At 41.2% G+C, this 14240-nt stretch overlaps 1 protein-coding gene across 3 annotated transcripts in view; it reads right to left on the bottom strand.

Moving 5' to 3' along the window:
- Positions 1-13776, bottom strand: part of CNTLN (centlein) — a 190209-nt gene extending 176433 nt beyond the window's left edge. For all 3 annotated transcript variants that reach the window (XM_057406298.1, XM_057406299.1, XM_057406300.1), the window contains exon 1: positions 13685-13776. In XM_057406298.1, the coding sequence (XP_057262281.1) occupies positions 13685-13771 (87 nt within the window). In that variant the 5' untranslated portion in view covers positions 13772-13776. The remainder of the gene's footprint in view (positions 1-13684) is intronic.
- Positions 13777-14240: the final 464 nt, after the last annotated feature.

Here is a 14240-nt window from a genome sequence, read left to right as displayed (position 1 = left end):
GCAGATACATACTTCTAAGCACACCATTTTTCTGTAACAAAAAATAACAAACCGGGACAACTAATATAACATATACTGAATAATTCCTAATTAATAAATTAGATACAGAATGTATGTACAATAAAAAAAAAAACACCAAAAAGTTAAATGTTCACATTCCTCTTGTAACTTTTGCTGAGTGTGCAGCATTGCTGAGTATTGAGTCTCTGACAATTTAGTTTCCACTTAAACTTTGCCAAGTCTCCCAGAAATTGACCTTGTGATAATATATAAAATATAAACTTTCAATGAACATTGGTCTTCCCAACAAGAACACACTCAGGCACAAATGATCTCTTTTAACTGAATAAGCAGTTCAGATTAACTTCAAAGCACCTATTCCACAGACTACTTTTGAAGTTGCTCAAGGAAGAGTAAAATCAACTCCAAGTTGTACTTATGTCAGTAAAATTGCCACTTCTTCCATAACTAAGTTCTGCAATATTTCTATCTGTACTGAAACAACAGTAGATAAAGTAGGAATGAAAAAGCCATCCTAACTTGCACATTAAAAAGGCTTGCTTGCCATAAGGAATGTTGAATGTCAACAGTGTGCACTAAATAAACTTCCAAGAAACACTTAAACAGAACAGACTAAGTACTGTCCATTAAAAAAAAAAAAAAAGAAAGAAACATACAACACAAACAAAAACATTCCCCATTCCCAAGTCATCTGGAAACGAGTGAAAAATCACTGGAACTTCCAGAAGTTACTACTGCAGCCTGTGAATGAGCCCACACAGGACTATAAAGCAATGCTGTAATTATATCAACAGATATTCAACGCTAGATCGACAAAATACCTTTCACTGCATATTTGTATTTCTGTAAATGCACACAAAACAAAGCAAGGTTCTGCCAGAGTGGACTTCTGCCAAAAGAATAATGACACAAATTAGTCTTCAAACACGTTACGAGTGGCATAAAAAAAAAAAAAAGACACATCACCTACAGTTAGAAACCTACGAACTCTATTACATAAAAAGTTTACATGGAGATGTACAAAATTTATAACAAACATTAGTAAGACATTAGTCAGTGAATGGTAAATTACCATAAAATGAGACTTTATGCTCTTAAAATGACAAATATTTTAACAGCTAAAACTGTTTCATCTAAATCTATAACTAATTATGCATTTTGTATAACAGAATGAGTATTAACCAGAACTTATTACAGTTTTAAAATGAAAAGAAGTTTAAACAGCCGTTTTAAGCTCTTGGCTCAATTAATGGACTTGGTAAGGCTGTTCCCTGAATGGTCTTGGGAGCCAATCGCTTTCTTTGAAATAGGGCTGCTTAGACTGTCTAAAGCTGGCACAGAAAAACACTGCAGCTGTCAAGGCCTGGAATGTATCATTCTTCAGCATACCCAAGGAAGATCCAGCCTACTCAAGTGTACATTAACAGCTGAAGAGCTCAGCAAGAGTGTACCTTGAACAGCTGAGAACTTACATATACACAAGGCAGAATACATGCCATGTGATTTAAAATGAGATCCACAAACATGTGTAATGACATTCACCCTGCAATCAAGTTTGCACACTAGAACTGAAGAATTCTGAAATAAAACCCAGTGCACTATGTATCCTCTGAAAAGTGGAATTTTCCCTCAGCCTGCAGTGAAAGTAATTCTAGTTCATCATCATACTCAAAAGATACAGAAATGAAAAGTACCTTAGGCCTTGAATGTGTTCTTTACAAAGCAAACTGGATTTTTCTCATGGATTTTTAACAGCTGCAAGCTCAGAAGCTGAGACAATTGTAAGATGAGCCACTGCCTAAGGCTGTATTGTCATGACTAGCTACAGCACAAGTATTTGCTTGCAAATAAAGTCATGAATTCATTAAACATTACTGTAAGTCACAAAACAATCCCTGTGACTTATGAGTAAAGACATACATTCTTACTTAAATTAAAATAATTTACTTTGGAAAAGAAATTGAAGCATAAATACCACTCTGGATATTTGATATCAACAGTATGTAAAACTGTACCAATATTGCATACAATTATTTCATAGAATCATAGAATACCAGGTTGGAAGGGGCCCTCAGTGATGACGGAAAGCCTTATTGTGAGGGTGTCTGAGCATTGGGATAGGTTGCTCAGGAAGGTTGTGGAGTCTGCTTCCCTGAAGATACTCAAAAGCCATCTGGACACAATCCTGAACAATGTACTCTAGGTGACCTTGCTTGAGCAGGGAGGTTGGACTACATGACCCCCAGTGGTCCCTTTCACCCTCAACCATCTGGGGTGGTTCCTTGGCAAAAGCACAGTCCAGACAAGATGGCCCAGCCAAATCTTAAGTGTGTGCAACACTGGAGAATACACTCCTGTGGGGAAGTTATTCAAATGGGTGGTTGATCTCACTGTGAAAAAATTTCCTCATATCCAGTTGAAATCTCCCCAGGAGTAACTTGTACCCGTTACCCCTTGTCTTTTCCAAGCTACTCATTTTAAAAAGGGAGTCTCTGTCTCCTTTGTAGCCACACTGGAACATGGTGTTAAGGTCTTCCCCGAGCCTTCCTTTCTCTAGGCTGAAGAAACCCAGGTCTCTCAGACTTTCCTCATATGCAGGCTTTCCAGTCCTGTAATCATCTCTGAGGCCCTTCTCTTGACCCCTCCAACCTGTCCACATCTTTTTGTATACTGGGGACCAAAACTGAACACAGTATTCCAGGTGTGGCCTCACAAGCGCTGAATAGAAGGGATCAGTGTAAGTTACCCCTTGCTGATGTAACCCAACCAGCTGCTCTGAAACTCTTCTCTGCCCAACCTGTAGCTGCGCCTGGGATTGCTCCCACCCAGGTGTAGGACCTTGCACTTGGCATGGTTAAACTTCATGAGGTTGGCATCAGCCCACCTCACAAGTGTGTCAAGGTCCCTCTGGGTGGCATTCCTTTCCTCCAGGGTATCAACCAAACCACACAGCTTGGTGTCACTGGCAAACTTGCTGAGGGCACACTCAATTCATGTCACCAACAAAGATGTTGAACAAGACCAGTCCCAATACCTATCCCTGAGGGACACCAGTCATTACAGGTCTCCAGCCAGACACTGAGCCATTGACCACAACTCTTTGATTGTGGCCATCCAGCCAGTTCTTTATCTGAGTGCTCCACCTATCAAATTGATGTCTCTCCAATTTAGAGACAAGGATGTCGTGTGGGACAGTGTCGAATGCTTTGCACAAGTCCAGGTAGATGATGTCAACTGCTCTACCCCTGTCCATTAGCGCCATAGCCCCACCACAGAAGGCCACCAAACTAGTCAGGCGGGAATTCCCCTTAGTGAAGCCATGCTGGCTGTCAACAAGCACCGTTTTGACATATATTTTAGAATCACAGAATAGTTAGGGTTGGAAAGGACCTTAAGATCATTTAGTTAAAACCCCCCTGCCACGAGCAGGGATAACTCACACTATGCCATGGTACCCAAGGTTCTGTACAACCTGGCCTTGAGCACTGCCAGGGACGGAGCATTTACCACTTCCTTAGGCAACCCACTGCAGTACCTCACCACCCTCACAGTAAAGAAATTCTGCCTTTTATCTGACCTGAACTTCCCCTGTTTAAGTTTAAACCTATTGCCCCTTGTCCTATCGCTACATTCCCTGATAAGTCTTTCTCAAGTATCACTGTATGCCCCCTCACTCATAAGCTTCCCACAGAATCACTCCCAGCTGAGCTCTAAGCAAGCTGAAGTTTGCTTTTCTGAAATCTAAAACTTGTGTCTTAGCCTTCAGCCTGCTCTGCCGGATCCCAAACTCCAGTATTGTGATCACTGCAGCCAAGGCTTTTGCTAAACCAAGATACAAAAAAGCAGATTTTCTCAGTCTGTTAAAAGCAAGTCCTGCAGTGTTTTATTCCTGGTTTGCACATCAAACGTTGGTATGAGGAAGCAGTCCTCTGCACATTCCAGGAACTTGATGGATGACATGAAGTCCTGTATTGTTCTTCCAACAAATGCCTGGGTATTCTTGAAGTCACCAACAATAATCAGGTCCTGTTCACCTAAATTTTGCTTAGCAACCCACATATTGCTTCAGTGCCTTTATATTCTTGGTCTGGACGCTGGCAGCAGATGGCTACTACAAGATCCCGCTTAGAGATGGCCCCTCTCATCACAGAATCATAGAATACAATCACAGAATAGTTTGGGTTGGAAGGAATCTTCAAACATCATTATCCTGGTTTTAGTTGGAATAAAGTTAATTTTCTTCTTAGTAGCTAGCTGTCGTGGTTTAAACCCAGTCAGGTAACTTGTTCACTCGCTCCCAGTGAGTGGTGCCGAGCTGACAACAATCAAGGTCCGTGTCCGTCTCCCCCCCCCCTGCACCGGGGCTCTCCCCTTCCCCGCTCCCGGAGGAACGGGGAGGAGGATCGAGAGAGTGCAACTCCCACGGGTTGAGACAAGAACAGTCCAGCAACAAATCACCACCGCTACTATCAGCTAAAACAATGATAAGGGAAAATAACAAGGGAAGAGAATACGATACCACCGGCCAAGAAAACGAGTTCCACCCGGAAGCTCCTGTCCTTCCGGGTAACTCCCAGTTACCCCCCACCCCGGGCATGACGTGCTGTGGTATGGAATACCTCCCCGGCTAGCCCGGGTCAGGCGCCCCGTCTCTGCCTCCTCACAGCTTCCCCTCCTCCCTGGCAGAGCATGAGCCCCACAGAGTCCTTGGTCAGGGTAAACATCACTTAGCAACAACCGACAACATCGGCTTCACCAACACTGTTCTCAAACTAGAAGTCAAAACACAGCACTGCACCAGTTAACACAAAGGGAAAAAAAACATGACTGCTACTGCTGAACCCAGGACAGCAACCAACATGTAATGCTTCAATACCAGAAAAACAGTTTAACGTATCTTCCAGCTGTAATTTTCTATTTAAAGAATTTCCTGTTACCTTGTTTCCGTTGACAATTTTGGCAACCAAGATACCTTTGAATAAAAAATGGAAAAAAGATAGCATACTGCTTTACTTACACATATATAGAGAATGTAAAAGGTGTGTAGATAAATATACGCCCCAAGAGACTGCATCCTTAAACAGAACACTGTTGAAAGTAAACAGGCACCATAAAAATAACACCATGTTACCATGTTACAATGTTGATGCAGTAATAGGGACCTATGTAAACATACTACACAACTTGAACTAAGATGTTATGATTACACATGATTTCATAAATGGATTCTCAGATTAGTCCATCAGTGTGATAAAAAGATAGCAAGGCACTTAACTGAGTAATTTTATTACACATTCTCAGTCGACATAAACAACTGACTCCTTGTGGCATCAATGGACAAGAAATAGAAGTTATTTCCTGCCCACCATGACACAGTCAATGAATTAGCATTGCAGATGTCACGTAAGCACTACCACAGGACAACAGGACAGAAATAAAAATGCGTTAAATGGTAGAGAGAATTTAACAGACAGACATGGACCTCTGACACACAATGTAACCCTCACTGAATAGGTCCAAGTACTTCCTTTGCTCTTTGATGAAGAGTCGGGGTGCTTTGCATGCCTTTATTCACTGGCACAGCCATTACACCAACAACTGCTTTTTTTTTCCCCAAGTAGTTAACACTGAAAACTTCAGACTTTGTTGATGTAAGAATTGTTTTCATAGAGGAGAGGACTAGGGAAAGCAAACGGTTCAGTTCTAGAAATAAGGGTTTGCTTTAATCCATTTACAAATCAAGCATAGGATAACTCACCTGTGAGCTTTCATTTCAAGCTATAAATATCTAAACTACTTCAATTAAAACTAACCATAGTAATTCGAATCATTTCAATAGGAGATTTGCAGAGTGAAAAAGGACATGAATTTTCCAAGTCGCATAACTGCTTTCTGGAAGTGCTATAATTTTGAGAGTGAAGACTTCAATGACTTATTTGAGAGCACAGGATAATCTAAAAGTTTTAGCATAGGCCTCAGAGTTAGTTTTTGTTTAAATATAATGCTCTGGGTTAATATAATACTGCATTTCTGATTTTCAATGCATTTGAGAATACAGGAATGCACAAGTAGTTTTATTTTACAGCTAATATAACCATAGGTATACATTTGGGTATATTCACTCTGAATTACCATGACTAATCAAGTAGAATGTGGGTTCATTGCATCAACTCTGCCTGAAATGACTGTAGTGCTTTCTAAATCCTGTGAAATTGTAGACAACTAGAAGAGTATTTGCACATCTTCCAAGTCATGAGCTAAACGACACCTAAAATGGCTGAAATAGTGCATGCTTAATAACAACAGAGATGAACAAGATTATCTGAAGTCATTCTCTAAGAACAGCATACCTCCTTTTGCACCAACATACAGTCTGATGGGAAAACCAGACCTACAGCCATTCTCCTCTGAGCTGAATCTGAAGAGCCTACTTCTCTGCACCCAAAACTCAAATTCCTTTACTGAGAAACAGCAGTGTTTTGCTCTTCCCATAAAAGGTACCTTTTCACTCATGCCTACCTCACAGCTGTCAAGTCCCCAGTGACTGGAAGAAAGGAAATATCATACCCTTTTTTAAAAAGGGTAGAAAGAGGACCCTGGGAACTACTGACCACAGTGCCTAATAAAATCATGGAACAGATCCTCCTGAAAGCTATGTCAAGGCATATGGATGACAATAAGGTACTTAGAGACAAGCAACATGACTTACCAAAGGCAAATCAGGCCTGACTAATATAAAGGCCTTATACAATTGAGTGACTGCATCAGTCAATACCTCCTAAAGGTATCATTGACAAGTGAAGAGCTACGGATGTCATTTTCCCTAGACTTCTGTAAAGCCTTTGATACAGTCCCCCACAACATTCTTGCCACTTCATTGGAAAGCTATGGGTTACAGTTAACAGCTCCATGTCCAAATGCTAAACAGTAATGAGTAGTGCCCCTTCAGGGTCCATAATGAGACCAATACTGTTTACTACCTTCATAAATGACACAGTGGGATTGAGGGAATGTACCCTTAGCAAGTTTGCAGACACCAAGCTGAGTAGTGCTGTTGACTCGCCTGAGGGACAGGATGCCATCCACAAGGACTTGGACAAGCTCAAGAGGCAGGCCCATGTGAACCTTGTGAAGTTCAGTAAGGCCAAGTGGAAGGTCCTGTATGCCTGGGGCTGGGGCACAAACTCCAGTATCATTACAGACTGGTAAACTAATTGATTGAGAGGAGTCCCTGAGGAGAAGGATTTGGATATTCTGGTGGAAAAAAAAAACAACTGAGCATTACCCAGCAGCAGTGCTGCAGCACTTGCAGCCCAGAAAGCCAAATGTATCCTGAACTGCATGAAAAGCCAGTAAGTCCCTCTCTACTCCTGTGAAACCATACCTGGTGGACTGCATCCAGCAGTGGGGACATCAGCACCAGACTGACGTGGCCCTGTCAGCACAGGTCCACAGTAGGCACACAAAAATGGTCAGAGGGATGGAAGAAAGGCTGAGCATTAGGTCTTTTCAGCCTGGATAAGGCTCCTCAGGGACTCAATTGCAGCTTTTTAATACCTAAATGGCAGTTTAAGACAGTTTTTACCGAGCAGTGCGCTAACAGGAGAAGAGGCAAAACAGTTTTAAAACTGAAAGGGTAGATTTAGATTGACAAAAGGTAAACAGAGCTGTGGGCCACTGGAACAAGGTTGTGGATGCCCCATCACTACAAGTCAGGTTGGACAGGGCTTTGAGCAACCTCTACTGGAAGACATCCCTGCGTACGGCAGGGGGATAGATGATCTATCAAGGTCCCTTCCAACCCAAACTACCCTATGACACTTATCTCTGTATCAAATTTTAGATTCCCACTCACATTCTGGGGGCAATTTGAAATATCCACATACAGACATCCTACAAATAGGTAACTGCTTTATTCATCTTAAGTAAAATTCATCTTCAATTTTACTCAAACATTCCAAACAAGTATTTTTCAGAAGATCACCTATGCAAAAGTTAATTCTAGTTAACTAATATTTGTCAAAATTAAAAAAAGCAAAAGAAAATAAACAGCTATTCAATAATAATACTTCTGTCTATAATACATGAAGAGTAAGGCCTTTATTAAGAACACCTGTACTAATCAGACTCATGTAATTTAGGCTCCTTATGGCAAAATATAAGAGTATAAAATAACAAAAACAACCAAAACCAAAAACAACCAAAAACACAAAACAAAAAAAAAACAAACACATTTAAAAAAACAAACACCCAAAGCACTAAACAGCTGGCATCCCTTGGCACCAATAAATACGTGGTATTGCCTTAATCACCAATATAAGAAATTAGTATTTAAAGAATGGGAACATTGAACACTTTGACCCATTTTGAAAGAAAAGTACAGGTATCAACAATTCTTCCGGAAGAAATACTACCGTACTCAAAATCTCATTCTGCTAGTTTATAAATATTAAAATTTTAGTCATAAAATCAGGTTAATAAGAATCAACTCAACATAAAAACACAATGCTAAGGAAGAACTATGGCTTTTTAATACTAGTTTCAATTCTTAGCTATTGATCTAAAATTACTTCTAATATCAATACAATCAACATGCACCTCAAATAGCTATTCACGTATCATGAAACAATGGCATGTTGTTACTTAATATATATTTACTTGTAAATAAGGGGGGAGGGTAAAATCACTTATAAGTCAATGTTACTATGCCTACATTATTTTTAATGGGTGGCCTGGATATTAAATTGAAAGAATGCATCTGTTTTTCCAGTTAATTATTTTTCATAAGTTTGTTGTAGCAATCATATCTGTTACCAATGCTAGCAATACCAAATAAAATATTTTACATACCTCTCAAACCCACAAAGTGATCAAAACAAGAAAATCCAGCTGACCACAATACTGGGTGTTTTCTGCAAACACCGCATATAAAATAATACAAGATCACCTTTTCACAGAAAGCTGGAAACATAAAACTTGAAACAAAGCCAGCAGCAGATTAAACCTCTGTCACTCCACTTTCAACAAAGTAAACCCACCTTTCTTGTCCCTCCTCTACGCAAAAACACTTAAAGATACACACAGTTCTTAACAAATGGAGAATTTTCTGGTTTTTACAAAGTGCATTTGTAAACTGAAAACTATAAGCGGCACTACGGTTTCTCTGACTAAATGTCAGTGGCCTGCAAACCACTGGCAGCTGACTGACTGTACCTTTCAAGTCAGGGATATAAACTGCTCAGAGTACTTTGGAATGGTGTGCTCAAGAGACCTGTTAGTCACACGTATATATATACCTATAAATTTCTGACACAGAAAAGGAGAGGGTGCTAGAACCGTAATTGACAAGAAAAGCATATGAGCTAGAGAAGGTAACATAACAAGAGCTCCCTAAAAGCTGTATATATAACTGCAGAAAAAAAGACAGGGTACTTCCAGTTTTTGCAGAATCATGAATTTAGAACAAAGTCTTCAATGAAGAAAACAACTCCTTATTTTAGCAGCAGGAGATGCCACGTTACCTTTGAAATCAAAGCTGCAATGAATAAAGACTGTTGTTTTTTTTTAATTAATAATGGGTAAATTGCTAAGACACTTGTTTGAACCTAAATCAGCACATTCAGAAATAAAGGAAGAGATCCTAGGCTAGAAAAAAAAGAAAGGAAGCTGTGTCAAACCAACATACTTTTGTGGATATCACAAACAGAATATGTAAAAACAGAGTACACACCTGATTCTTCCAACTGACTGTATATCCAGCAACATAAGATACTTAATTGGATGTGGAAAACCCAGTCTCAAATCAGAGGCTCTACCACAGACACAACAATAATTTTCCCAAAATAGCATAATACAGAAGCAAACATAATTTAGATTTATTTTTCATTCTCTCAGCTTTATACAAGTCTCCTCAGCAGACTATCTGGGAGCTTTGGCCTATTTTCTTATTTTGGAAATTCATTTTCAAATTGGGCAAATTTTTGTAAATTCCATCACACAATTACAAGGAACCAACAGTTTCACAGAGCGACTGCAAAAAAATTGTTATGCTTTTAACAGGCCCTCCTCCACAATCTCGCTTACTATGATTCAAGCTCTCACAGTGTCTTTTGCATTAGTATTAGTGTTTGGAAAATACCAAATACTGCTAGCCTAAGATGCCAAGATCAAAACTCACCAGCAGTATCTTACTTTTAGAAACGAATGGACAGGGGGAAAAAAAAAATATGGAAAGGAAATATTCAAAATATCATTCTTGACTCTTTAAGCGCCTTTAAATAGTGGGAAGTGCTAGCTTAAGAAGAAAAAGAAACTTGTTTTGAACATAAAGGCCACCAGTCCAGATGAGAAAAAGGGTCAGATACTCTAGGATTCTGTTGCAGAAAAGAGACAATGGCCAAAAGCAGATGCCTGGAATACCTGTGGTTAGAGCAAAGCTAGCATGCACGGTACTTCCATTAAAACTCAGGAGCTTCATTAGCCAAAGAAGGCTGCCATATATTTAGCCAGTGGACTCCACATCATCAACAGCCTCTAGTTCCCAGCGGAGAAACTTCATTTCAGAAGCACAGTTTATATGACAGTGAAAGTAGTAGTCCAATGAGGTGTGGATAAGTCAAAAAGAAACTTGCCATATTTTATTTGGGTGCCAAATATATACATCTGTTGGATGTACACATCTCTATTTCTATAACCTTGTTTAGTGCTCCCTAGAACAAATTAAAACTTTCAGCCTCAGTCACTCCATAAATGGTTGCTTTTTCTTTAGAAAAAATATTTTCCAAATGAAAAGGCTAGTACTGAAAAAATACTTAAGGCTAATCCTTTAGTTTGTACACTATGAAACTTTCTCAGTTTAACTATTTCAGTTTGGAAGTCTGTTTCAGAAATGCACTTTCTGTATCTGTGAGCTTCTTACTCAGAATTAAAAAAGAAACAAAAAAAACTTTAGGCAATTTTATCCAGTTGCTGGATTAAAAGATAACACCCTCTTACTAACGTCTTTTTCTAAGACATTTACATATATTTCTATCCAGAAAGCAGGCTAAGGTAGTCTCCAAAAGATATAACAATACCCAACAGAACCGAAGTCAAGGGAAATCTCAACAGAGCCTGACTTTTACCATGAGAATCTTCACACGCTAGCACAGGTTGCCCTAGGAAACTGCAGTCTCCAGCCATGGAAATACACAAACCTGACTGGACACCATCCTGAGAAACCCATTCTAGGGTTGGGTGGAAAAGGTGATCTCAAGAGATTCCTTCCAACTTAAATAGTTTCATGATCCTGACTAACAAGACCTACAAATGCTAAGAGACAAGACAAAAAAACGAAGAATATCTTGCATGGAAATGAAACTAAAGAACTCACACTAGGTGAAATATATTACCACTAAAGTAATTATTTGTCAGTAAAAACTTCGTATTTCAACACTGGAGAAATTAGTAGAGTACAACATTAACATTGCCCATATAATCATGTTTTCAAATGGCTTGTCTTTGTACAAAGTTTTCATGTGAAATATGAATTTAAAACAGACTAACCATCCCCGAATAGTTTTACCAGTTGATTTTTAAGCCAGCTGAAGAATTTTAGTGAAGTATTCTTTAGTTCCTATTCAAATTCAGAGTAACTTCACAAAACTTAAAAAAAAAAAAAAAAAGAATAATTAGATAAATCTAATCTGGAAAAGCTGCAGAACTGACTGGGTTACCACCTCCTTTACTTACTAAAATGCGGGTTCCCAATTTTTTACATAACATATGCATGCTTAATTTCTACATTATTACGTACATGGTTAGTAAAATGATAAAGAATGTATATGTCTATACCGCAGTGCTTTCAGAGATGAACCTTTGCTGACAGATTACAGCTTCACTTTCCTTTTCATTAATAACCTAAAATAAATCCTGAATACATGCAACCTCTGTTGTTTTAAGGATGGTATGTATTGGGTTCTACCTAGAGCTGGAGAGTTTACATAGAACACTGACCGGATGCTGTTTTTAAATACAGGAACTACCTTCATGTTTCTTCACTTGCTTCCCTCCCAGAAAACTGTATGATCTGGTAAAAGACAATGATACAAGAATGGCAAGATAATATGCATCAGACTTAAAAGAAATACATTCTAAAATATTTTTTTGGCTGCTGACTTCAAAATGATTGGAATGGGTTCATCAAGGAACAAGTTGAAATGTGCATGTAATTGAATGAATCTGAAGGGGAAATCAGATAATTCACTATAATTTGTGTACATCAAGTTACATTATCAAAGTAATTAGAAATTCATATTTGTACTATTTACTTCAAAAATACTTTATGCTACTAGATTTTAGTAATGTGCAATTTATGTTCAACTGGCAAACGAGCAGAGCCCAGGGCCTTCCTTCTGCCTCCACCAAATTTTGTCTGACACTGCACATCTGCATACCAAGAAGATGAAGCTAACTAAATTACCATTATAAAGAGTTTTCCAAACTTCTCCCACAAGACATTTAAAATATCCCCAAACTCTTCATTGTTCAGTATTTCTAAACAGGATTTTTACTGACAGCTTACTCTCTCCATACTTCTCCCATGCAACAAGTTTTAGCAAAAAGCATGGATTCTTCCCATAGCAGAAATCCAGCGCCAGTGCAAGGTTTACCAGTGCTGCTTGAAGCAACAAACTGCCACTAACTTACCACAGTCAGTATTTTCTGTTTACAGACATGACTATGTCAGCCGAGGCCTTTAACAAGACCATGTCCCACGAAAATGCTGCTCTGGCTACCAGGAAGCAAGCGAGAAAGTAACCACAGCATCAGATGTCACCTTCCTCTCTGCCCTATACTTTTTACCTGCCCTACGACTTGTTTGGCAAAGAATTAACATAGATTTCTATGACAAGATCTCAACATTGTTATTTTCATGAAATAGACCTAATCATATGCGATGAATGACCAACTGGAAGAATGAGGGAAGTGTACCTGTGAAGGGAGGTCACAAGGAGACAGTCTGGGATAATTTCTGAAAGTACAACTGCAATTACTCATAGAGCCCTCCCTTCCAGAACAGCATGGGTACACTTAACCGTGCTACAAGGTAGGCTGAAAGATAAATGACCTCTAAAGGTTTCTTCTACGTTTCCATAAACCCTCTGATAGTTCATTTGCCCAGAAATTGCACAAGGCAGCACCTCAGTACTGTTGCCATTACACATCAAGTAAATAAACGGTGGCTTCTTGACGGTGGGCGGTTTTCAGGCGAAGTGGTTTCGTTTAAACCAGATTGAGACCGGGGGCGGTTTAATTCACCGGGCGGAGCTGCAGGAGGCGCATACAGGGCTCCCGCTGGCAGAGTGGCCGAGGGGCTCCACGCCGGACTCGAGGCCCGCCGCCACCGCGGCCCAACAAGTGTGCGCCCCACCGCTGAGCTGACTCCTCCCGCTCCGGGGACGGCAGCGGCGGCTGCTCGGCCGTCCTGCCTCACACGGGCCGGGAACCCGTAGTCCACCCTACTCAGCCTTGCCCTCACCGTCCTCCAGAACCGGACGTTCCCAGTGGCGTGGGCGGGGAGCACAGGCCTCCCGGGAGGAGGGATGTACCCGCCCGGCCCCAGCCGCGCCGCTCCGGGCCGCCCCTCACCGCCGCCGAAGGGGACGGCCTCTCTCTCAGGTACCTGGCAGCTGCTCAGCTCCTCCGCCAGACGCCGCAACTCTCCCTTCAGCTCTGCCACCTGCGGCGCCTCTGCGCTCCCCGAAGCCATCGCCGGCGTTGGTTGTAGAGAAAGCCTCTCGCCCCCTCCACACAGGACAGGGGAGAAGAGGGTCCGCCAAGCCCCTGCTCGCCCGCTCCTGAGGGAAAGGGGAGAGAAACGGTGCCGTGAACCACGCAAACGAAAACTTTCCCCCTCTCAGCTGCACTTACCGCAAGGGCGAGCGCCGGAAACCGCAGAGAAGAAAGACGCGGTGCAATGACGTCAGCACAACTGCTACCCCGACAAAGAGCAGGGGCGAGGGGCAGGTTTGAATTTGCCCGCCCGAGCGGCATGGTCGCGCATGCGCGTAAGGCGGCCGCGGGTTGCCGTTGGTCTTAACCGTCGCGCGCTGGGTGGCTTGTCCGTGAGGCGCAGCCTGCGGCGCCCGGGCTGGGTCGCGGTGTGCGGGGTGTGTGAGCCTTGACGGGGTGCACCACCGCGGGCGGGCGGGCGCGTTATGTGAGCACCTGCCGGGGGG

The sequence above is a fragment of the Pezoporus wallicus genome, unplaced genomic scaffold, assembly GCF_028554395.1.
Source record: "Pezoporus wallicus isolate ANWC-B61680 ecotype Strahan unplaced genomic scaffold, APGP_CSIRO_Pwel_v1 contig_2132, whole genome shotgun sequence".
In the NCBI taxonomy this organism is placed as follows: Eukaryota; Metazoa; Chordata; class Aves; order Psittaciformes; family Psittacidae; genus Pezoporus; species Pezoporus wallicus.
The sequence above is the reverse complement of the archived record's forward strand: the minus strand, read 5'-3'. Positions and strand labels throughout refer to the sequence as shown.